The 23053-nt window shown below is 51.8% G+C and overlaps 6 protein-coding genes across 14 annotated transcripts in view; 4 read left to right on the top strand and 2 right to left on the bottom strand.

Moving 5' to 3' along the window:
- Window positions 1-2806, top strand: part of ImpE1 (Ecdysone-inducible gene E1) — a 5669-nt gene extending 2863 nt beyond the window's left edge. For both annotated transcript variants that reach the window (XM_017904866.1, XM_017904865.1), the window contains 7 exons: window positions 561-729; window positions 820-951; window positions 1036-1287; window positions 1369-1542; window positions 1598-2023; window positions 2093-2353; window positions 2512-2806. In XM_017904866.1, the coding sequence (XP_017760355.1) occupies window positions 561-729; window positions 820-951; window positions 1036-1287; window positions 1369-1542; window positions 1598-2023; window positions 2093-2353; window positions 2512-2627 (1530 nt within the window). In that variant the 3' untranslated portion in view covers window positions 2628-2806. The remainder of the gene's footprint in view (window positions 1-560; window positions 730-819; window positions 952-1035; window positions 1288-1368; window positions 1543-1597; window positions 2024-2092; window positions 2354-2511) is intronic.
- Window positions 2662-6530, top strand: LOC108550936 (uncharacterized). Its single transcript, XM_017904864.1, has 4 exons — window positions 2662-4387; window positions 4495-4783; window positions 4894-5529; window positions 5595-6530. The coding sequence occupies exons 1-4, from the start codon at window positions 4120-4122 to the stop codon at window positions 6514-6516; spliced, it is 2115 nt and encodes a 704-aa protein (XP_017760353.1). The 5' UTR covers window positions 2662-4119; the 3' UTR covers window positions 6517-6530.
- A 494-nt stretch (window positions 6531-7024) lies between these two features.
- On the bottom strand, window positions 7025-11247 carry Culd (CUB and LDLa domain). 2 transcript variants are annotated; one of them, XM_017904862.1, is made up of 10 exons: window positions 10803-11247; window positions 10545-10714; window positions 10231-10454; window positions 9803-10157; window positions 9514-9720; window positions 9300-9419; window positions 9010-9243; window positions 8689-8878; window positions 8374-8570; window positions 7025-8308 (listed from the first exon to the last, which is right to left on the bottom strand). In XM_017904862.1, the coding sequence occupies exons 1-10, from the start codon at window positions 11144-11146 to the stop codon at window positions 7041-7043; spliced, it is 3309 nt and encodes a 1102-aa protein (XP_017760351.1). In that variant the 5' UTR covers window positions 11147-11247; the 3' UTR covers window positions 7025-7040. The 2 variants fall into 2 exon arrangements, with proteins under 2 accessions (XP_017760351.1, XP_017760352.1); XM_017904863.1 differs by having other exon boundaries at window positions 8689-8863.
- Window positions 11248-11980: 733 nt separating this feature from the next.
- Window positions 11981-13168, top strand: LOC108550934 (transmembrane protein 222). Its single transcript, XM_017904861.1, has 4 exons — window positions 11981-12289; window positions 12451-12661; window positions 12722-12852; window positions 12912-13168. Exons 1-4 carry the CDS (start codon window positions 12123-12125, stop codon window positions 12991-12993), a joined length of 591 nt encoding a protein of 196 aa, XP_017760350.1. The 5' UTR covers window positions 11981-12122; the 3' UTR covers window positions 12994-13168.
- A 123-nt stretch (window positions 13169-13291) lies between these two features.
- Window positions 13292-14462, bottom strand: LOC108550933 (uncharacterized). 2 transcript variants are annotated; one of them, XM_017904860.1, is made up of 2 exons: window positions 14221-14462; window positions 13292-14078 (listed from the first exon to the last, which is right to left on the bottom strand). In XM_017904860.1, exon 2 carries the CDS (start codon window positions 14032-14034, stop codon window positions 13594-13596), a length of 441 nt encoding a protein of 146 aa, XP_017760349.1. In that variant the 5' UTR covers window positions 14035-14078; window positions 14221-14462; the 3' UTR covers window positions 13292-13593. The 2 variants fall into 2 exon arrangements, with proteins under 2 accessions (XP_017760349.1, XP_017760347.1); XM_017904858.1 differs by having other exon boundaries at window positions 13294-14097.
- A 164-nt stretch (window positions 14463-14626) lies between these two features.
- The window catches only part of HDAC4 (histone deacetylase 4), a 24451-nt gene continuing 16024 nt past the window's right edge, over window positions 14627-23053 (top strand). For all 6 annotated transcript variants that reach the window (XM_017904878.1, XM_017904883.1, XM_017904889.1 and 3 more), the window contains exons 1-2: window positions 14627-15339; window positions 17315-17445. In XM_017904878.1, the coding sequence (XP_017760367.1) occupies window positions 17370-17445 (76 nt within the window). In that variant the 5' untranslated portion in view covers window positions 14627-15339; window positions 17315-17369. The remainder of the gene's footprint in view (window positions 15340-17314; window positions 17446-23053) is intronic.

Raw genomic sequence — 23053 nt, 5'->3', positions numbered from 1 at the left:
GCACGATTCGCGAACGCGCTAGAGACTAACTGCGACAGCTGACTAACGGTGCACGTTACGCGGCTACTCGCTGAGCTCCAGACACGGACGTCGAAGATCGTCTCTTCCGACGCCTTATTTTCCTCTTTGTCCACGTCGCGTTCTAATCGTCTCTTAACGATTCTTCGCCATTCTCCTCCACCTTTCCGCGCCAATTGCTTTTTCCACCAACCTCTTTTTCTTCGTTTCGCTCCTTCCCACCCCCTCTTTCCTCCTCTTTCCGTCCGATCTGTTCCTTCCGCGTTTCCACGTTTGTCGTGACCCGGCGCGTTCCGCGCGCGCGGAACTATGCGCTCATTGTTCGACGCCGATGAGAAACTGGAAAACGCGATCGAGGTGACGAGACCGGAAACAGGCTGAGAGAATAGAGACCCCGACGCGTCGGAATATAGGAAAACACGGATTCGTGTTTGCTCGTTACCTCGTCCGGGAACTAACCAGATGCACCTCTCCTTCCCTTTACCGACTAACGCGTCGTCGAAGCAAGAGGACGAAACGAGATTATCATGCGACTTTTTCAGGGGACGATCCTAGCCTCGCCAACGGGGACCATCGAAAGGGCGAAGCTGAATCAACGATGTACCAGAGACCGGGAATGCGAGTCCAGCATCGAGAGTAGTCACTGTCAAACGGGTCTCTGTCGCTGTTTGCCCTATTTCGCGGCGTACAACGGGACGCATTGCCTCGAGGGTAAGAATTACTCGTCGACGTCGTCGACGTGGTCATCGTCGTGGAAGAATAATCGGTAACCCTTTTTTCTCGTGTCTCGCTACGACACAGCGACTCTTCTCGGACAGGAGTGTATGGTCGACGAGCAGTGCACCCTGAAAGTAGCGAATAGCGGATGCTTGGACGGCTTCTGCGGTTGCAGAGACGGTTTTCTTCAATTTCGTCGGCACACGTGTCTAGGTCGTAAGTAGACGAACTCTTCTCTTCGCTGCGTCGCTGTGACGCTGCATCGCGACACCCTAGCCTTCGAATCTCGTAACGTTTCAGCGGCGAAGATCGGTCAGGTTTGCTACGAGCACGCCCACTGTCGATTATGGCAGGAAAGTTCGCACTGCGATTTTCTCATCCCGAATCTGTTCGGCCGATGCCAGTGTACGGCGCCTATGCGTCGCGAAAACGACACGTGTCGACCAGACGATCTGGTCCGACCACCGCCGCTATTCAGCGACGAGCAAACCACGACGGCAGTCGAGGATCGAGAACAGACGGAAGCCGTGGAGACGAAGGATAAGGAGACAGGTAACGAGACGCGACGTTCGTCGGGGTGGCTCCAGGTTCGTGGATCGGCCGTTTGCCAATTTTATCTTACTTTTCTGTCAGGAGTGCAAATCGCTTGGCTGAAAAATGCTACCCTACCGCAGTCCACGTTCTCGCCGAACTCCGTCGATTCGGTCACCCAGTTCGCCGATACGACCCATCCGCTCTCGTCGACGGAGGACGACGCTATAATCGTGGAGGCTGTCAGCGAACCAGCCAACGCTGTATGGACGTCAGGTAAGAGGATGGAAAGGAAAAGGCTATGAAATCTCACGGCGAAAACTTTACGCAGCATTGGCCACGAAGGCGGACCGACAGTCCGAGGATGACACGGTGACCCCGGTCAGTTTGGGATACGATTGCGTGTCCGACTCGGAGTGTCGGCTGGCGGACCCTTACTCGAGATGCGTGGACGGGGTGTGCGACTGTGGCTACCGGAGAGAGAACGCGAGCTGCGGCGCGAGGAACACCGGTTGCGCGGCTGGCACTTTTCAGTGTGCCAGTTCCGGCAACTGCATCAGCTGGTTTTTCGTCTGCGACGGAAGACCGGACTGCAGCGACGGCTCGGACGAACGGTGTTCCCAGCGAGAATTCGGCTGTCCCGAGCAGGCGTTCCGATGCAACGGGAGCAAAGTGTGCGTGTCCAGGGCGGTGATGTGCGACGGAAAGCAGGACTGCCCGCACGGAGAGGACGAATCGGGCTGTAACGATCGTCGAAGTAAGCTTCGTCGAGGTAGCCTCTTCTACTCTCGAGTAGTCTCGTAACGCCTACTACGTTTCACCGTAGGATGCCCGGAGGGTGCGTTCAGGTGCAACAACGGTCAATGCCTGCCAGCGTACGAGTTTTGCAACGCCGTGGTGTCTTGTCGCGACGGAAGCGACGAGCCGAGGGGAGCCTGTCGGACCAGAGCCGGATACCGCGGCAGAGTCGGGACCAGGCATTGTCCGTTCAGGTGCGACAACGGCAGATGCCGATCCGACGCGATCGCGTGCAGCGGCCGCGACGGATGCGGCGATGGATCGGACGAGAAACGCTGTTCCGTTTGCAGTTAGTATGCACACGTATATCGACCTATCGACGAGATACCGTGGTGGATAGGAAACGAGAATCGAGAGGAAATCGCGCGTCCGATACGCGCATCCTCTCATTTCCACCGCGACAACGAGCAACTATCGCGTTTATTATCGTTATCGCGTTCGTTTCAGGATGTTCGCCGTTTCACGATTCGTGGCAACACCACCATCTCGGCGCCACCTCGACTGCTTTCGACGAGCATCATCGAGGGAGAAACGTCGTCGAGAGATCGTCCAGTGGCCGTTGATTTTCCACGACCGTACTAGCATCGTCGCAACGATTAACCAAGGACGGGAGAGTGTCCGCGACGAGGACGCTCCTCCAGCGTAAGGAACGAGGAAGAAGAGAATCCCTTGATCGATACGCTTCGTCCCTTTGTATCTTTCCGATACGCGACACCTAATAAACCTAACGAAAGTTGCAGAATTTGATCGTTTTTGTTCCGTGAAGAAGTTTACTCAGCTGGCAACGGCTCGCCCGTTTCGCGCGTAAATCGGGTCGGAGAACCTGCGTGCGATGCGGAAATTCCATTCAGCCACGTATCGATTCGAAATTGGTGGAGATGCGCGCATCTGCGCGAAACGTGCCAACACGTCGGAGTCGTGGCTACGCGCGTCGATAGCCAACCGTTCCTAGTGTCTCGTTCCGGGTTCCGCGCGCCGAGTTTCCCCGAGGTCGCCGAGTTTCGACGATCAAACGCTTCTTCTTCCACCGAGTCTATCTTTGCCCGTCGCTGCGCTTCGCGTCGTCCGCTTCTTCTCTCCATATTCTCCGTGCAAAATTATGTCATCGACGAAGAAAGGGAACTTGGACTCGTAGAAGGTCCGACTTAACCCTCGCGTGACGTCGGGTCGTTCCGTGTCGGTTCGCGTCGGGCTAGTTCGCGTCGGGTCGGTTCGCGTCGGGTCACGTTACGTTACGTCGCATATCGTTGTGTCGGGTCAAGTTGGGATTTATGTATCCCTACTCGCGCTCTCGACTAAACGAAGTATATCCGGAGTCGTTATCGAGATTCGTCCGACTCGGTCCAAGTTGCTCGCGCGAGCTTTCGCCGAAATAGACGACAGCAAGAGCTACGGTAAGGAGCATTAATTGCATCGATAATCGCCGCCGGTTTTCTACGAATAGTTATCTATTCCGTACGACAATCCCGTCCAGTGTTATTTTTCTCTCTGTCCTACGTGCGGCTGTCCACGTGTTCGCGCGTAAATATTTCCGTTCTTTTTTCCCAATTAATCTTTAGTCATAACAGTTGTGTACTCGAAGCTTCGACGGATGCTCGTTAATTCGTGCAACGATGTTTGTGAAACTAATCTACCGATAACATCCCGAATGTGCTCTACGTAACGCGTAGAAAACGATCTTCTCTTCGCGTATTTCGAAGGATATTCGTGGAAACAGCGTGCGCCGCATGGTACACGTTTACCGGTTAATTGTTTCCGCGTTGCTTGCGAACTTGCGATTATCGTTTCGTTTCCGTTGCTCGTCACGTACCAGTCGCGAATAAGAGTAACGAAGATCGATCGGAACAAGTCGGGGATCCGAACGTTCGTCGTCCCGACGTCTCTTGGTAACTCGAGTGGCCGATACCGCGGACTACGGGGCAGATTCGCGGACGAGAGGACGAACGACGGCGACCGGTGAGAAGCGATCTCGATGACCGCGCGGCCGATCGCGATCATCGCGATCATCGCGGTCGCGTCCAAGCGACCCACGACAGCGAGAGTGCGCTCCAAGGCATGCACTCGCGAACGTGGAATCCGGTATCGGTACCGATGCCGGTGCCGGTGTCGACGTCCGTGCCGTCGGACCATCTCGAAAATCACAACCGAGACTCCAAGCGACGATTGCGCGCGGTCGTCGATTGTCTTCGTCGACGGCAAGTCATCGTCCTTCTGCTGCTGCCGGCGGCCCTCCTGGCCAGCCTGTACATGGTTTCGTCCGAGGAGGAGTACGATTTCGAGCCGCGATATCCGTCCGTCTTCAAGGTGTACAACGCGGTGGAGGGTAAGTCGAGCGTCGATTCCGTGATCGATCCTATCGGTATTATCGATGCGAGCGTATTATTAATGACCGTGATGAATCGACGCGATAACCGAACGGAGTTTCCGCAGAAACGATGGACGGCTACCTAGTGTGGAACTCGAGGTGCCAGATGCTGTCGAAAGAACCGCTCGACCCGTCCATTCGATCTCACGTGAAGAAGGAAAAGTTCGAGAGGTGCTGGACGGAGCCGTTGCTCAGTCGCGTTTCCCGGGAGAACGCCAGTCTGATCCTGTCGCTGGATCCGACCGTCGCCGTCGATCATCCGGACCTGAAGTGCTGTTGGTCGTCGGTGTTGAGGGCGGAGAAGAAGCAGCCGGAGAAAGCGAACAAGGACAACAACGTCGATTCGTCGATCGTGTGAGTGTCTTGGACAGAGGGAACGACGCAGGTAACGCGACTGGCCGGACGGACAAGAAGAGCGTGACTCCGTCACGCGTTTCATCTCGACTGTCCGTGTGTGTTTGCAGGGTGAAGCGATGCGAGAGCTTCGAGGGAGAAACCACGTTGCCCGAAGAGGTCGCGGGCATGGCCGCGGCCGTGATGGTCAGTTGCAGCGTGAAGCCAAAGTCCGAGGAGAAACGCGCTGGTAAACCGATCTACGAGAACGTTCACGCGATCCTCGACGTGGACAAGGTCCGCGATCGTTGGCGGAGCACGAACGAGCTTCCCCGGCCGACGGGTGCCGCGACTCTTTCCAGGAAACTCAGCATTCTGGTGCTCGGCATCGACAGCGTCAGTAGATTAAACTTTATGCGAAGCGCGCCAAACACCGAGAAATACTTACTGGAGACCGGCTGGCTCCGATTCGAAGGATACAACAAGATGGGCGACAACACCTTCCCGAATTTGATGGCGATCCTCACCGGACTGAATCAAGCACAGGCCTATTCTCGATGCAAACCCACCGTTCCTTACATGTTGGATCGCTGCCCCTTTCTCTGGGCAAATTTCCGCAACGCCGGTTACGCGACCGCTTACGGCGAGGACGAGACTTCCCTCAACACCTTCAATTACTTCAAAGTCGGCTTCGTCGACCCACCTACCGACTATTACCTACGACCGTACATGCTCGCCTGCGAAAAGTTGCTCAAAGTGAAGAAGAGGTAAGCGGCAGCGTAGTAGGCTTTCTCTATCGTCTTTTCTCTCTCGCGTTTCCTCTCTTTCCCAGATTCGGGCTAAAGTATTGCACCGGACCCGAGACCAGTTTCGACAGAATCCTCGATTTCGCCAGCGATTTCGCTCGCGCGTTCCTCGGCCAGCCGTACTTCGGCTTCTTCTGGACGATCAGCGTGAGCCACGAGAACGCGAACGGATTGTCGTCGATGGACGAGCGATTGCTCTACAAGCTGAAACGTCTGGAACGAGAGGGTGTACTGAACGACACGATGATCGTCCTGTTGAGCGATCACGGGATGCGTTGGGGCCCTATCAGAAACACGTTTGTCGGTTGGTACGAGGAGAGGCTACCGTTTCTATACTTTTGGTTGCCGGAATGGTTCCGAGTGGAACGACCGGAAGCGTATTCGTCGCTCCGCGTCAACCGACATCGACTCACTTCGCCGTTCGATCTCTACGAGACGTTCAGGGAGGCGCTGAGTCTGTCGGGTGGCTCTGCCGGCCCGTCCGTCGGCTGTCCCGACTGCCGCAGCCTGATCGCTGCACCGGTACCTCGCGAGAGAGGCTGCTCGGACGCCGGGATCTCGTCTCACTGGTGCGCCTGTACCGCCTTCCAATCGGCCGATACCCGCGATCCTATCGTCCAGAAGGGCGCCCAGGTGTTTCTAGACCACGTGGACAAGCTGATCGACGATTACCGGAACAAGAAGGGTAGACGGTTGTGCGCGAAACTCGGCCTGAAGAAGTTGCATAGAGCGGATCGTGTAGTCGAGTTTGCAAACACTACCAGCGTCGCTTACTTTTACTTGATTCAGGTCAGCCCCGGTGATGCCAAGTTCGAGGTTACCGTGCGGTATCACGAGAACGGAACGTACACCGTGTCCGATCACGAAGTTAGCAGGATCAACCCTTACGCTTCCACCGCGGACTGTTTGAATCGTGGAATGAAACAATATTGTCACTGTCTCAAGTAATTTTCCGCGAGGGACGTCACGAATGCCAAATTTCATCCCTTCTCCGTGTTTTACGACGCCAGCCAACTTGGCAGAGACACGCGTGCGCTTGTCGCGCGACTACCGCACCGATCGACGAAGTACGGAAAGGTACGATACGCGCGTGGGACGCTCATCATGTATATACGTATGCATATGTTGTATGCATATACACAAACATATAATATACATATACATATATATATATATAAATATATATATACACACACACACACATCTATTTTACTACGTCTCTTTAAGCGCAATTTACTTACAATACAAATCGGAAAGGGTGACGCGACGAAACGCGAAACGTGCGAGCCGCGACCCAGGGTCGCGGCGTCTTTGACTCGACGCTTCGCGGAACGACACGTCGTGTCCCGTTATCGATATGGAGGAAATAAATCTCATTTTTCGCAAAGAACTGTTTCCGATAACTGTTTTCACCCCCTTTCTTTCATCCGTCCGTTCCTCGCGAGACTGGACGAATAGAGACGGTGTCTCGATCAATTGGTTAAAGCGTCCAAGTTGAATCGAGAAACCCGGCCAATTTCGCGTATCGTTCCCTCGTCGCCGATGGGACGACGACGAATAACTCCGTGCTCCGGGGTGCCGAACAGCATCACCGTCACCGATTGTTTGCGAGAATGCGAGACCGTCAGACCTCTGCGAGCTAAGAATCCGTCCAAAATCTTGATCCCCTCGTAAAGAGTTTCCACGTCGCAGCTAGAATATCGTCGGTAAGCTAGTCGTTCGTCGTAGGGGCCGATCGAGACGGGGTCGGAGGCGTGCAAGGTCTTGCGCGATCCTTCGAACTCGCCGTTGCTCAACTTTTCGTAGCTACTGATAGATCTGATCACGGACGCTCTGCCGAAATAGCCGTCGCGCGGACAGACTGAAAATTTCCTCACGGATCTTCGGAACGTGCTGCACGGAGTGGACGACGTGGTCGTAGACGCAACGGTAGATTCACCGCTACCGATTTGCCATTTTCCAGCACGCGCTCCAAGCAGTTTCACCACTGTACTTTTCGATCGTTCCGAGCATCCTTCCACCTCTCCCGCCTCTTCCTCTTCCGTTTCCTCCTTCTCCGTCCCTTCCTTGCCCGTTTCGTTCTCTTCCTCTATTTCTTCCGGTTCCTCTTTCCCCGCATCTCTGCCTGGTTTATCGATGCTATCTACGAATCGTTGCTCCGTGTCCGCGGAAATGCGACGGACCGGCCAAAGGCGGTTGACGGCTCGCTCTTTCAACGACGATGACCTCCGGATAGTGGCGCAACCGCAGGCACCCTCGCACGAACATCCGGAGGATACCGATGCATCGTTCGATCTCGCGTTATCTCCGACGCAGTCCACGGTTGTTGCCTGTGTATCGATTCGTGGTTCCTCCACCAATTCCCCGTTTCGTTCCTCGTCCCCGACCTCGTTCCCGTCGATCATCGTCTCGGATCGTTCCCCGGCTCCGATTCTTTCGCCCGCGTCTTCTCTTCGCTGTCCACGCTCCGCCTCCGTGCCGGTCGAAGCAGCGCTCGAGATTTTCCGCTGCGAATCACAGGACGTGTCGAGTCTTCGAATCGAATTCGAAGCGCTCCGAGTCCGTGGATACGCACCAAAAATTTCGGCATCGATCGAGATCGAGGCTCCCTCCAGATTCTCCTCGGTCATCGAGTCCGGATGCTCGCTGTTTCCGGACAGGTACAACGAGAATTGTCCACTCACTCGACGCGATTCGGTCGGTTCATGTGACGTTCCCTCGTCTTCGTCCTCTCGTACGCCTGACGGAATATCGTCGCGTGAAAACTCGCTCATCTCGCAGCAATGTCGCGTGGAGAATACTTACGCGCGCTCGAGACGATCGTTAATCCGGATATGTTGAAATGTCGCGATATCGATCCTGGAGGAGTGACGTACGGTGGCGGTGGACTCTCGGGCAGTCGTAGAGCTCGACTCTTCGGCTCCTGACTAGGACTCGACGAAGCGTGACTGGTACCTGCCGTCTCGGTGATGGAACAAACGGAGGATCGACCAGCGTCCAGTCTTGCGTCGGCGAAATCGTCGATCCACGAATGTCGTGAAAGGAGATGTCGCGTTACCATACGAACACCGGTGTCTAGCACGGTGAAAAAGTAGCAGAAAGAAAGTCTTCTTTACTTACGAGCAACTTTGACCAGGGGAGCTTCTACCGCGCGATTCTCGCCCAAACGATCTTCTCTTTTTCCGTGACACGATCTCCGAATCGAATCCGAGTTTGATCACTTCGTCGTAGCCAGGCGGTGCCTCGTACATCGGTGGGTCATCCGACACCGAGATCTCGTCGATTCGCGCTCCGTCTGCAATGTCGAACACTGTCCAAAGTCACGGTGAGAAATGAACGATGATCACCGGTCTAGCTACTCTTCGTACACGACCGATCGTTCGACCGACTTTTTCGAGACTCTAATTCGCACGGTTATCATCGCGTGGACCATCCTCCTACCTAAAAGTTCGCTGATCGTTTGCAACCTCGATTGCAATTCCCTTTGCTGCCTCGCTCTAGCTCCCATTCTGTACAGCAGAATGATCAACGCGGATATCAAAATGATCAAACCGAGGCTGCTCGCGACGAATACCAGAGTAGCCGTCTTCAGGTCCGGATATCGGTCGATCTTCGGAAAGTAGTAATTCGCCTTGTTCATGTGCCACTTTCGATCTTGAGGCTCCACTTCCCAATCTGCGAAACGTTCGTTGTAAAAGCTTCGTCGCGATCTAACAATGTCGTTGGTTTACCTCGAAAGCAGGTCGCCGGTTCGTCGCTGTTGTCTCCGCAGTGGTCGAACCCGTCGCAATTCAGTTGAGTAGGTATGCATCTATGGTTTCGACAGAGAAAGTCCGAGCCCGCGAAGCAATCTGCGAACGATGGGCGAGAAGATGAAGAAAAAGTGAGAATCCTCCGATCGGATTTAGCGGTTGATTCGCTCGCTCGCTCGATCGAATCGCTCACCCATATAGCTGAAGGCTGCATAGGAGATCGCGAGATGCGAAGACGGGCCGAATGTTCCACGAAGACTGACGTGAAAACCGCTGGTGACAGGGGCGAGGTGTTCCCGGTGCCGCGGTGGTTGCACTTGACTCGCTGGATGTCTGAGAATCTCGAGCGGCAGAAGAGCCGAGGTGGGTCCTTGTTTCACGACTAGTTCGGTATTGCCGGCTGAATGGGAACGATAAGAAGAAAAGACGACGAGTTTGTCGAAAGGGGAGAAACTGGAATACGGGAATTCGTCTGGACTCACCCATGTCCTCGAACGTGACCACTTTTAGGTACATATGCGTCTTCATGTGTAGAAAATTCTTCGGGGGTCTGATCAACCAGACGCAATCGTAAGTTTTTACCCCTTCGCCGACCATGTCTATCATGGTAATAGCTCCGCCAAGGTTTTCCACGTAGCCACCGCAGTCGGTTATCGGTTTCACGGTCTTGTCCAAAGGATGGCCGATCACGAACGAGTAGAACGCCTTGTAGCCCAATCCGGTACCGCCGTTCGCGTAAAATCGTATCAGCAACGACGGACCGGAACTCATTATCACGGGTGGTCGAAATCTCGCGCCGCTGCTCACGTCCAACCGTTGCCCGTTCCAATCGTAGAACTGCGAAACACGCATCGTCGATCAACCATCCAAAACCGATGGAACATTTGCCCGATCGTTCCATCCATCTTACCTCCATTATCGATACAGTCGCCAGCTGAAAATCACTGAATAACAGCCTGATGCGACAGGATGGAGCTTCACTGGGGCACGTCACCACGTATTCCAAGCCCAAATCGCGAGGGTAGCGAGCCGGGAAGAAGGGAGACGCTAGAATTCCACCACCGGTGTTGTTCAGTCCCTTCGCTGCTTGACCAGTCGCTGTCAATTCGGTACCCCTCAAGTGCAATCTATTTCCTGCGAACAACCAAACGTTCATGCAAATCGCGAAAACGTTGATCGAAACGTTATTTTCCGTGTGTGTTTCCGCTGACGTCGAATGCTTACTCTCGGCCGTGTACTCGAGCGTGAACGCATGCTTATGCGACTGGCTGTAGAGCAGCGTGATCGACAAGGTTCTCGTGCTGGACCTGTACGTGATGGGCGCGTACAGGCCGCAGAACGGAGTTCCGGACACGTCCTCGTACGGTGGCTCGGAGATCCAAACGTAATCGCATCTACGAAACGTGAAACGTGCAACCAGCTTTGATCTTGTCTCGGAACGAGCCGCGTGCTCGATGCAGATTCCATCGGTACACGTGTTACCTGCACGGGCTATCCATCGTCACGCTGCCGTCGCCGCAATGATGTGACAACGCGATACTTTGGAAGGTGATAATTATTACGCAAGATGGACATGTCACAAGCTCGAGGTTGCACTGAGCGTGGGAGCTGTTGCTCGTATATACCCGCGAACCCTCTTGCCTCGGCTCGTTCTTCGCGAACGAGACGTTCTTCGCGTATAAGATACCCTTCTCGCCCAGCTCCAGATACGATCGGCGACCGTTTTGGACCGCGCAGATATCCTCGTGGCGATTGATGTTCCCATCGCCAATCCCCATCATCCACCACCATACCGACATCCAGAACATCGCTTTTAACGTCAACATCGTGCTTCCGATGTTTCTCCTCCTATTCCGATATCTCCTTACCGGCTACCGGATTCCAACCCTTCCTCGATGCACACCCACCCGCCCGACCTCCCGACCTCCCGCCCTCCCGCCAGCGTTCCTTTATCGCTTCCTATTTTCCGGCTAAACCGTTCTCCACTCGGAGCTAGGCGCGAACACCGGCCGCCGAGCTAACCTCCCGTTCTCGCGATACCGCGCTCAAAACTTTATCGAGTTGAAACCAACGGCACATCTTCTTTCCACGGAAAGAAACGTTCTGCCTTTCGAGAAACCCATCGCGATTACGTACGTAATTTCATTAGCCAGCAACGCTGTTACGTACCTCCTTATTACGGTATAAAGCATTTTTATGGTATCTTTTGCGCGTTCGGTCTCTTCGCCCCCCAACACCGCCATCGTCTTTTCCTCCAACCCCTTCCGCCACTGCCGCCGCCGACTCGTCGTTCTGTCGCTCTCACCACCGAAGCTGTACACAAACGGGAATTTCGAACAACTCTTTCTATAATCTCCTCCCGACTTATCATCGTGAATATACGTGTATCTCGATCGATAACGAATATTCTTTCGCGATGACTCGTCTCCGATGAATATATATTACGTCTATCGAGAGTGTCTATCGAGAGTGTCTATCGTTGCAATTTCTTCAGTAGCAACGTTAAAAATGTACCAACTTTCGATCCGATGATAAGCAGTGGGTTACGTAAATGAAAAATTCCTATGCTGCGTAACACGCGCCTCTACGCCCGTCCGCCATACTCCTTCGTACTAATCGTTAACCGTTCAAACGATTCGTCAATACATAGGCATCTCGTTCGACAGATTTTCTAGATCAAGTACGCGCGCTGCCTTATTCCGAATCCTATGCTCGCGTCGTACCGCGCGCCAGTCGGTACGCGTTCGAGCTTTACTTCGAGGAAACGACATCAGATGTCTCTTGCAGAGACAGAGGCAAAGAATGAGAGAAGTTGGTCGAACACTGTCAAAACAAAATATGAAAGAGGACGTATTGCTGTCTGAACCGCAGGATTATTCCGATCACATGTCAAATATGGATCTCGCTATCAATTTGGAAAGACAAAAATTTCCATTTTCTATAGTCTGGACCCCTCTACCGATCTTGACGTGAGTAAAGATAGAAATATAACCTAAATCTGCATGACGCCGAGATTCGTGTTTAGCGAGACCTTTGTCCATGTACAAACGATGTGTCGGTGTCGTTGATTTCGCAATTACGATCGTTCCCATCACCATCACCGTGGACTTACTCTCATTTTCTTATTAAGGTATTTTTTACCGATCATCGGTCATATGGGTATTGCCACTTCTACCGGTGTCATACGAGACTTTGCTGGACCGTATCACGTATCCGAAGATAATATGACGTTTGGAAAACCTACCAAATACTGGCAATTAAACTATACCAAAGCGAAAGGAGGCGTCCAGGGATGGGATTCTGCCATCGCGGAAGCCAGTGAAATCTATAAAACAAGAATGGTTAGTGTTTAGTCACGTTTGGACTTTTACTCTGTCGTTTAACACGTATCTTCTTCGCAGCACAATATATGTTGGGATAACTGTCATTCTCACGTAGCTACAGCGTTAAATCTCATGTCGTACGATAATTCGAATAGTTGGAATATGGTAAAGTTGGCATTCCTTATGCTCGTGCATGGAAAATACGTGAGGTAAGAAAACATTCGATTCTTGAACGTAAACGGCGTTTAGAACGTAAACTTTTTTTCAGTTTTCCAGGTTTCCTTAAAACTTGGATGCCATTCTGTCTCCTCGTCACTGCCTTCACTTTACTCTGTCTGTTACTGCGATAAAACTCAAGAGGCATCGATTCTACAAAACTCGCGGAATGCTCTCACATATCTCCGGTCAAGTTGCATTTGACGAACTAAACGCCGCTACCGTTATTGTTTGGTTCAGTAATTAGACGATACACACATGTATGTATATGTACGCAATACGATGAAAGAATCGATCGTTTCGTAGTGCTTAATATTTATTAAAAACACGCATTAACAATTTAGTATTACACGTGTGTTACAAATATACTACTTCGGAACATATAATATATAGAATATATACTTAGAACTATCGTTAAGTGCTATGTTGTAAACACGTATGAAATTGCGAGCAAACGCGCACGTATCTTTTGTAACAAATAAATTTGTGCTCCTACGTTATCGAGCATACGCCGATGTAATCTTTTATCTCTTCCCTTTCTCCTAGAATTGCAAGTGGCAACAGTATTTTCATAGCCACAACGATTGGATACGTACAATGAGAATATCTACGACGGTACAATTTAGTCACGAACGCGAAACTAGAATTCGACGCGATGGTTGAAACTGTGAATTATGGCCGTGCAGTCTCGCGAACGTTGCGCGCTCTTAAAACTTTGATATGGCAAAGAAAAATCATTTGTCGGTTATACAATTCATTTCTGCTATAATGCTTTCCTCCACAGAGAAACTATAGTCATAATTTTGATCCTTTATTCTTTCTATGAAGGACAAAATCTCGCTAATTCTAAGTTTGTCTATCTCAAAATCGTTGTTCATATTAATCTCTAAACGTCTGCACAATTTAAACGGAACTCCGTTCAAATAATGCGTATTCTCGCCTTGATTAATGTCTTTGGACGAACCGGCCGGTAAGACATGCTCGAATTCTGGAACACAGGGGTATATATTACCGCTAGGATACGGGACTGTGTCGTAGGGTTTATTCGTTGGCACCATTTCAGGCCACTTTTCGACGAACACAATTCCGTCATCTTGTTCCGACGTTTGTTTCTCTTCCGTCGAATAAGGTGGCGACTGCTTTTGCTGTTTCCTCCTTCCAAAGAACCAAGACATTTTTAACGAAAGCGGAATAGCAACGATGATTATCCCGATGCGCCCTGAAGGGTGAGAGGTTATCTGCGTGAAAAAACTTTCTAACATAACCAATCAATGAACGTGAAATTTTCGATGATGCACGATAATGAATTTGATATATGATTGGCTCGATACGATTTATGACGAAATCTCGAAATTACTCACATACGATAGAGTTGGAAATCAAATGACACCAGGAAAAAACTGCTGTTTAAAAGCTGTGCACAGGCGATCGATGATCACTCGTAACATCGAAAATCTTTGCTCCCATTTTAAAATGGACAAATGCCTCTACGCACATGAGAAATCCGGTGCTTTCTCGATCGACCGAATCGTATCGCAAACGATGCAAAATAATTCAACGGGTACACAATTTCTTTGGTGAAACGTAATACTCTTGGAAACAAATCGTTTTCGACACTGTCCGTTAGATGTTAGCACCGTGGTTAGCAAGTAAACGGCGCAAGCGCTGGAATAAGGGCGGGGTAAGACAGAGAGAGAGGGAGAGAGAGAGAGAGAGAGAGAGAGAGAGAGGGAGAGGGAGAGAGAGAGTGAGGGAGAGAGAGAGTGAGAGAGTGAGCGAGTGAGGAGGGGATCGAAAGAGCGAACAAGAGAGAAAGATCGAGACAGAGGGAGTGAGATGGGCTCAAAAGAGTAGGAGGAGGAGGTGAGAAAAGGAAAGAGCACCTGCAACGTCATCGCGGTAATCCTTGTCGTCCGAGGTCGTCGAAGATACAGTAGTCGGTAGTTGGCAAGCCTGCAACGGTCCGCTAGGTTGTAGGTTAGAGATATCTCGTTGCTTAGTCGCGTAGGTATATGATCGTGAAATCTTTGGGAGCGATGAAGCGTTGAGGAGCAACGGTAGAAAGTTTTACGAGTAGTTTATACGCATCGAACAGTATTACCGTGCATATAAGCTGATCGTAGCAGCTACGCGTCGTTCCACAGAATCCAATTTACGCGTTCCTCGTGTCTCACGAAACGCATGCGTGCTACCAAGGTAACGAAGTGCATCTGGCAATAATCGGACGAGCCGTTATAGTTGAACAAACCACGTCGAGGTAGCAGTACGATCGCATTGTTTTTATGTTTCTCGTGTGTGTACATGCCATGCATATACGCTCTGTGTAAGGCGTATCGCGAGTGTCTCGCGAGTGACCAGCGTTTCTTCCTTCTACGCGTTCGTGCAGTTTTCCGTTTGTGTGGTAAAAGGGAAATTAGACACAGTGCCATCGCAAAATATCGGTTACGTTCGTGTTCCGCAAAGGTGTGGCAGCATTAACAGTAAGTCTCGGTGTTGGTGAATTTGCGCGGTACCGACCATCGCTCGCTCTCCTGTTCGTTACTTCTCCGATGCGTTCCTCTTCTGCCGCCCTCTCTGTCTCCCTCTTCTCCCGTTTTTCCTCTTTTCTCTTTTCCTTCACGTTCCTTTATCCCATTTTCCTCCTAAATTATCAATCGCGCGTGTCTCTATATCTCTCTTCTTTTTTTCCGCTTCTCCCTCAAATCCTACTCTTTTCTCTATCTCCTCTTGCCTCACGTCACACGCACATACGACTCATACACGCGTGCGCGCGCGCGCGCACGCTAGTTCACACATGTCCACACACCTATCTTCTCTTTCTCTCTCGCGTTGTTACACGTATATGTACGTATATATATATATATACATTCTCCACGAATCTACGCGTCGCATTTTTGCCACGTGTCGAACTATCGAAATGCTCGTGTACAGTTTGGAAATTAAACGAATTCTTATGCGCAGTGGCAGTGTCAGGGTATATTATTTGTTTGGATCTCGATCATTCGAGATACGGAATATTTTAAAATGGTATCGACCTTTCATTTCGAAAGATCAGACCGACTCGAACGACGAGTGCGAGTGACCGCTTTCGTGACTTTCGATCTGTTACCGCTACCGCTATCGCTACAGTCTTTAACCACCACCGTCACCTACTACTTCTACTACTACTATTACTACTACTGCACTATTACTACTACTACTATTACCACCACCACCACCAATACCACCACCACCATCACCACCACCATCACCACACCACCACCTCCACCACCTTCACCACCAACGCCGCCACCACACCACCTCCATCACCTCCATTATCACCACCACTACTACCACCACTACCACTACCACTAGCACCTCCACCATCTCCGTTGCTACCAAGATCATGCATCATCACCAGACCTCCACCATCTCTACCACCACCACTACCACCGTTACCACCACTGCCACCACTGCCACCACTGCCACCACTGCCATCACGTTCCACCTCTGCTACCGTCGTCATCATTACCGTCACGGACACTGACACGGGACTCGTTCGCGCGAGCGGACAAATGCCGTCACAACTACCAATATGATTCTACTCGTAAATGGAATTGAACGCCGAGCATGTTACTTCAACAGTACGAAGTTTAATTTTCAGAAACAATACAAATCCTTCATTCTTTTTTCATTTTCTTCAAACAATCTTATAACAATCGACGTATCAAGTTGGCAGTACTGCGGCAGAAAAATGTCGTTTCACGTGATTTTCATACGGAAACAAACGTTTTATTCTTTCTCCTGCTTTGTGCCAATCGAAAGTTGTGCCAGACGCGACGCACTGTGCGTAATGTTAAAATTTTCTCCGCGTCAATTATCGATATCCTAACCTCTCTAATTTGCGCATCGATTGATTTCATTTCGGCAAGTGTCGCGTGCGCATGCGCGTGCGGGTCTCGGAGGCGCGCGTGTTCGAGTAGAGGTTTGAAACGAACGGAAAAATTTAAACGGAAATCGGAAAGTGTCTGGACGAAGATGATGATATCGATCGTGTCCGTAATAGATTCGACCCGATGGAACTTGGACGCGAACGAGGCTCGAGCAAAGTCGGCGTGCGCGCGATGGCAGTCGAAGAGGTTGCGGTTTCCTTCGTAAAACGATGGATCGATCGTATCTCGCGATCCTCGAACTTTCGTTCGTCGAGATTGAACGCGCGACACGCGATACACTCTCTGTACGCGATATGTGACACGCGACACGCGACGCACGGTATGAAAATAAATCTAACCGAATGAGAAATTCGGATTTCCCATTGACAGTGTTCGGATGGTGTGCGGTAGTAATACAAAAGTGTCGTCGACTGTGCCATCGCGGTGGACGCTTCCTCGACTCGCGCGTGTTCTCCTCGCGCGTATCGCGCAGCAAACTGTGCCGCGGTTGTTGAAAAAAAAAAATTGCTTGTTCGCGTTGCAGGAAACGCATGTGACCAAGACGGAAGGGAGTTACAACGTTGCAGCGTTGACGGTAGATGCAGGGCTCAGTGAATGTTGGAGGTAACAGAATGTCCAGCGAGCAAGCGCGAGCAAGCGCCATCGCGACCAAAGGTAAGTCTTGGACTGGATTTTCCGGTTTTAATACGTTTGGTGCGTACACGGGAACGGTGATCGGGAAATTTTGGATGGCGACGTGCACGATACGCAATCGTGAATCCGCGGATAGAAAAGAAAGGAGCAGGGACGCGCGGCGGTCGAGGTCATCGTCGACGCGACCTATGCTTGTGGTCGACGAGGGTATTCTAGCAGCGTGGGAATCGAGATACGCGAAGTTACCGTGACGGGTAGGGTGGAACGATCGCAAAGACGACGTCGATCATCGAAAATCGACTCTGGATCATCGGACGCGTATTTATTTCCCCCCGATGATTTTCCGGCCATAGCGATATAGCGCAACGTCCGAATCTCGTTCACGGCCATATTTTCGAGCCTCGGTGTTCGATGTCAAGTTCACGGATCATCGACGCGTTAAATCGATTCGCGAGTTTTTCGCCGCGACTCGTCTTATCTATAGGGGAACGGGAAAAGAAGAGGAAACTGGAAAGGAGCAAGAATGGAGGAACTCGTGGGCGATCGCGGGACTGTGGTATATCGAAATCGGAGATTCGAACGATCGTCGCGCTTATCCTTCGAGCACAGCCGGCTCTCTTCTTACGGTTGATCGCGAAATCGCTGGCGCGCTCTCAACGTCAACGCGGAGGTTCATTCATCGTTTGGTATATATTTTCGATCCGTGCCACCCCTTCTCTTCCGCGATCGCACTTGTTGCCATTGAGCGTCGAGACGAGTCGTACGTGCGCATAGATCATCGACGCGACACGATGCGACGCGATTAGACCAGGCCAGACGAGACGGGACACGAATCGACGAGTAGGCAAGGGTAGCAAGAGGGGGGTGATGCAACGAGACACGCAGTCGATATTTCCGTGGAATCGGTATTATTTTAAGGGTAGGGCGATTTGCCCGATCCGTACACGCGCGTGAAAGAGGAAAATATCGGGTGAAGAAAGACGGCGGAGGGGAAGAAGGGGAAGAAGGGGAAGAAGGGGAAGAAGGCGTGCAGTCGGGAAGGAAGAGAGTAAAAATAAACGTTTAAACGCAGCGGAGACCTTTCGATCCGAAATAGATGGTAGATCAGCGACCGTCGTTATCCGTTATTCGCGATTCGTGATCCGTGATCCACGATCCACGTCTCGTCGTCAGTCGTCGTTCCTCGTCTCGCGGCTACAATTCGAAAGGGTGGGGAGACGGCATAACGTTTGTTGCACGGTTTCTCGAGCTTTCTATTTTTAGACAGGCCGATCGAGCATACGGGCATCGTCAAGGCCGCGCGTTGCGAAACGATTATCGGTGGCACATGTTGCTACCAACCGAACCAAATCGACCCAACCCGACCCGAGTCGAATCCGTTCTTCCTCCTTTCCGATCCTTTCCTATATTCGCTATACGATGCGATCCAATCGTATGGAATTTTTCGTTAACCAACGAGGAGCACACTCGGAAGATCTATCGGATCGATGGCGTACCACCACCGGTGGTGGTGGTGGTGGTGGTGGTGGAGGATCTCTTGCATTCGCGAGCGGATCGCTGCACGAGCGATGGAGCTTCGGCAAGTCGAGGATCCCTGGTCACGGATTGCGGCACGTAAGCTATGCAGCGGCTTCTCATATGCGACCAATTTCGCCTGTTCACGTGGCCAACGGACAAGATTAAAATCAGGAAGATTCCCAAGCATTTCAGGGTCATTATTTTTCGCTCGTCATGCTCGCAAGACGCCGTCCACATTAGAAACTCCACCACGTCCTTGGCCATTTGCGACTCGGTCGCCGGTGTGTCGTCGTCGTACTCGACCATCCCGTCGTAAAACGTCTGTAAAAGCGCGGCAAAAGGGTAATAAACCAAAGTTCGCGTCGCGTTGCACCGCGCGTTCCAGTTAGTTAGTCGCATACTCGCGGCATCGTGGTGAATCCCCCGGAAAAGTAAGCGTTGAAGTATTGGTCATTCGGCATGGCTATACCCGCCGGTGGATCCATCCAGCCCGTTAACAGGGAAAACACGTAGTCCAAGCCACGCTTCCGCGTTAGGATCATGTAGGTGAGATCCGGTGGGTAGGCGCCAAAGTTGGCAGCTCGAGCCGCCTCTTCGTTCGGATAAGGGGAGGGCACGAAATCGGACAATTTTCCCGGTCTCGTGTAATAGTTGCCCTTGTCGTCTGGACCATCCTGCACCTAATCGAAAGCATCGACTGGTATAGGGAGCACGGCGTTAATTCCAGCGGTATATAGAAACCTCGAACTCGCTGGCAATCAGTTTAACCTCTTCGATCGTGTGCGTTACGTCGATCAGATGACTGAAACGAACGAATTGCAGACTGTGACACGTGTGACACACGGTTCGATAGATCAGCCATCCTCTTCTCAAGGCCGCGTGATCGAACGACTTGAAGACGCCGTTGAACGCCCATGGGTACTTGGGTAACGAAATTTCCAATTCCCCGAATGCCTTCACCGACGACTCGTCGAGGAAATAGAGAACCATGCCGCAGCTTCCCATCATCCCTGCGAGAATTCCTAACCACGCGTTTCCCCTTTTCCCCCCGCTGCTCCTCGTGCAGGAGGTCTCGTTCACGGCGATCCAACGGAATTTACGACAACGCGTCGACACGGCTCGACCAAATCTCTCGACTATCGCCATCATTTTCTCATCGACTACTCGCATCCGCTCGCTTCGTAGGATGATCGACCATCGAATATAAACAACGTAACAACGTCGTATCTCCATTCGTTGCTCGATCGTTCGTTCGCTCGCCTATTCGTCAAACGCGACCGCTCTTTCTTCGTCGTCTCCGGTATGGATAGGAGAGAATCGATTCTCGGTTCCGTTGCATCCAACGAATAACGTTAAAACGTTGGTTCGTTGGTTCGTTGGTTGGTTCGCGAACGTAGCTTCTCTCGCGGTTACGTAACACGCAAGCGGCGTTACACAACCTTTTACAATAAAGGCGTCGAGTGTATTTCCGCGACGTTATAAATAAACTACTCGGTTATGCTTGGCATTATGCATGCGCACATATTGGCGAGCTTACGTCGAATCGGACCTGCACCCTCCGTGTCTCTCGTACCGGCAGCTGTCGCCGCGCGATTTCGCCATGCATCGATCGGACGGGGAAATGGCGCGGGGAAATGGGACGGAGAAACGTTTGGGAGAAAAACGCGTACCGCGCGCGTCGCGCGAGATCTCTCTATTACCGCGTGTTTCGTGGCGGTCGCGCGCGTCGTATCGGTAAGGGCTGCGCGGGATGGCGAACAAACGATAACGTTGCGGATGCGATAATCACCGTGTTCACCGAGTCGGTCTAATAATAGGTACCTACATATCGATCCGTCACCGCGACGAACCATTATTCTCGTTCGTATCGCCGAGGCGAAACGCGAGTCGTTAGCGAAAGAGATTCGTTGTCCGATGTACATACGTAGGTATGTATATAGATACGAAACGGCACGGTTCTTATCGAATAGCGTATCGAACGTTGGCTATTTATATACCGTGGTTGTTCGTTCTTCGGCGCGTCGCTCGGATTAACCGACCGCTAATCGATGCGCTTTCGATTCGCGCGCGCGTTAACGTCTTGACTCGTTCTCGAGTCCTCCTCCGCCATCGCCGCCATCGCCGCCATCGCCGCCATCGTAGCCGTAATCGTCATCGTCGTTTCCCTCCGCGTCGATTTCGAACGATCTCTGGTCTAACGAACGCGGTGGTGGTGCGTATTCTCGTTTTATTAAGCCAGAAACGAGGGTAAAAACTAGTCGGCGCGCCTTTGTCCAGTTTCGATCTCGTGGCTGGAACGAGGTCGCGTCCGAGAAGGCGCTCGCGCAGTTGCGCGCGGCCACAGGATCGGGTTTGCCGCGTTGAAATCGATCGTATTCGATCGAAGCTCGTGCACGGTCCGCCTACATCCGCTCGGCTGAGGCACGCACCCGAAGTTCCCGCGACACAATGCCAGCGCGGTTGATCGTAGCGAGCAACAACGAGGACGAAGACAACCAAGAAAACGACGAATGGCCACGCGCGTAAAATCGTCTCTCGAGTTTATTTTCATCGGCTGCATTTATTTTTGCTCCGTTTGCCGTCTACCAAGGGTGTTTCTCAATAACGCTTAGGGAACGCTGTTGATAACACGAATGGTGGAGAACGCGGTGGCGCGTATCGATCGATGGATCGCGCGAGCAGGTCGATGGCGAAAAAATCGCAGTTTCACGCGTTCGCGCGCACGCTGAACCTCGGAAAGGAAAGGTCGCTTTCACTACGCGGCTGTGCTACCGCACGAGAAGGAACGCAAAAGACCACGATGATCCATATATTTAGGATCTATTCAAAGCCGGGCTTTGGTAGTTTGCCAAATCTATTTTTCCGAGCGAAGGCGGGATCGCTTATTGTGCCCGTGCTAATTCTGTCGCGTCGTAATGCTCTCCATTCCGGAGGTGTGGGTGGTGCCGTGCTTGCTCGCTACTCGCCACGCGAGTTTTCCATCGTTTACGCGCAGTCCACGTTCCCGTTCCCGTTCCCGTTCCCGTACCCGTACCCGTTCCTGTTCCTATTCTCTCCAACCCCGTTCCACTCGGTTCCCGTTGCTTTTTCCTCCCATCGATTTTCCTCCGCGTTCTTCGCAGGGGTGGTGTCAACGTTATCGCGCGCGCGCGCGCGCGCGTGCTCTCTCCGGTACCGTGTTCCTTCGTGCATCCTACCGCGTGATCCCATTCTTCTTTCCGCGCCACGCGATTTCGATCCGCGATATAATCGATCGCGTAGAATTTCGGTTGTTTCATCGGTCGGATAGCGTGACGGAAACGACCGTCGATCGATCGCCATGGTTATTTCTATTTTTATCGCAACGGCTCGTTGCTACGTGAACGGAGGTTACCGCTTCTCCCACGGTTTTCGACTACCACGAGATAGCGAATTCTCCATGCTCTCGTCAGATTCTTCTTCGTATCTCCCGTATCTCGCTATCGGTCACCGGTCGCCGCGGAAACGTTTTCGTTGCTTCTTCGAAAATTCGAAAACGACAAACAACTCGTTTCATTGCCTCTTAACCTACCTCCTCCCTCTTCCGTCCCCTCCTGGGTTTCGTGCTTGAGCAAGAGGAGCGTGCGAGTGCGTGAAAGAGGGTGTATTTTGCAGACAACGCAACGCTCTTTCGTTAGCGTACTGGTGGCCGCGTAGGAGGCGGCAAAGTTCGTGCACGCGTAAACCTCGTGGAAGGTAGAGCACCGAGTTGCAGAAATCGAGAGGGGGTAGTAAACATAACCCAGATTCGTGAACGGTGGCATCTGTCCGAAAGGAAGCGTTCAGCAGGGATAGAACCAATAACCTAGCTTAATAACGCGTTATAAAAGTAAACGTTGATCCGTGCAAAGGTCATCCTCCATCTATTTATACGTCACTCGTGTCTTTCCCCTCTTTTTCTAGCCTCCCGATATCTTGGTTACTCGTTTTGCGAGCGCGCGCGCACCCGCGCTTATCGTATCGTCTTGCAATTCCATCATACTCATCCTAGTCTTTGTTTTCTGCTTCCACCGACATCTTTCTTATCGATCCTCGCGTCCTTTTATTACCGACCGGTAAATGCTCGTTGAAACGCCCCGCGAGCGACTCTTTC

The sequence above is a fragment of the Eufriesea mexicana genome, unplaced genomic scaffold (genome assembly GCF_001483705.2).
Source record: "Eufriesea mexicana isolate 0111107269 unplaced genomic scaffold, ASM148370v2 scaffold3508, whole genome shotgun sequence".
Classification (NCBI taxonomy): Eukaryota; Metazoa; Arthropoda; class Insecta; order Hymenoptera; family Apidae; genus Eufriesea; species Eufriesea mexicana.
Note: the sequence above shows the minus strand (reverse complement) of the source record. Positions and strands in the feature narration are given on the sequence as shown.

Excerpts from the sequence above, each read along its gene's own strand:
- LOC108550934 (XM_017904861.1), top strand. The coding sequence starts at position 12,123 with ATGAGAGAAGTTGGTCGAACACTGTCAAAACAAAATATGAAAGAGGAC. Across the intron at positions 12,662-12,721 it reads AAATCTATAAAACAAGAATG|CACAATATATGTTGGGATAA; the intron begins GTTAGTGTTTAG and ends TCTTCTTCGCAG. Across the intron at positions 12,853-12,911 it reads GTGCATGGAAAATACGTGAG|TTTTCCAGGTTTCCTTAAAA; the intron begins GTAAGAAAACAT and ends ACTTTTTTTCAG.
- LOC108550933 (XM_017904860.1), bottom strand. The coding sequence starts at position 14,034 with ATGTCTTGGTTCTTTGGAAGGAGGAAACAGCAAAAGCAGTCGCCACCT.
- Culd (XM_017904862.1), bottom strand. The coding sequence starts at position 11,146 with ATGTTGACGTTAAAAGCGATGTTCTGGATGTCGGTATGGTGGTGGATG. Across the intron at positions 9,721-9,802 it reads GGTCACGTTCGAGGACATGG|CCGGCAATACCGAACTAGTC; the intron begins GTGAGTCCAGAC and ends GTTCCCATTCAG. Across the intron at positions 8,879-9,009 it reads AACGATCAGCGAACTTTTAG|TGTTCGACATTGCAGACGGA; the intron begins GTAGGAGGATGG and ends GACTTTGGACAG.
- LOC108550936 (XM_017904864.1), top strand. The coding sequence starts at position 4,120 with ATGCACTCGCGAACGTGGAATCCGGTATCGGTACCGATGCCGGTGCCG. Across the intron at positions 4,388-4,494 it reads GGTGTACAACGCGGTGGAGG|AAACGATGGACGGCTACCTA; the intron begins GTAAGTCGAGCG and ends GAGTTTCCGCAG. Across the intron at positions 5,530-5,594 it reads TTGCTCAAAGTGAAGAAGAG|ATTCGGGCTAAAGTATTGCA; the intron begins GTAAGCGGCAGC and ends TCTCTTTCCCAG.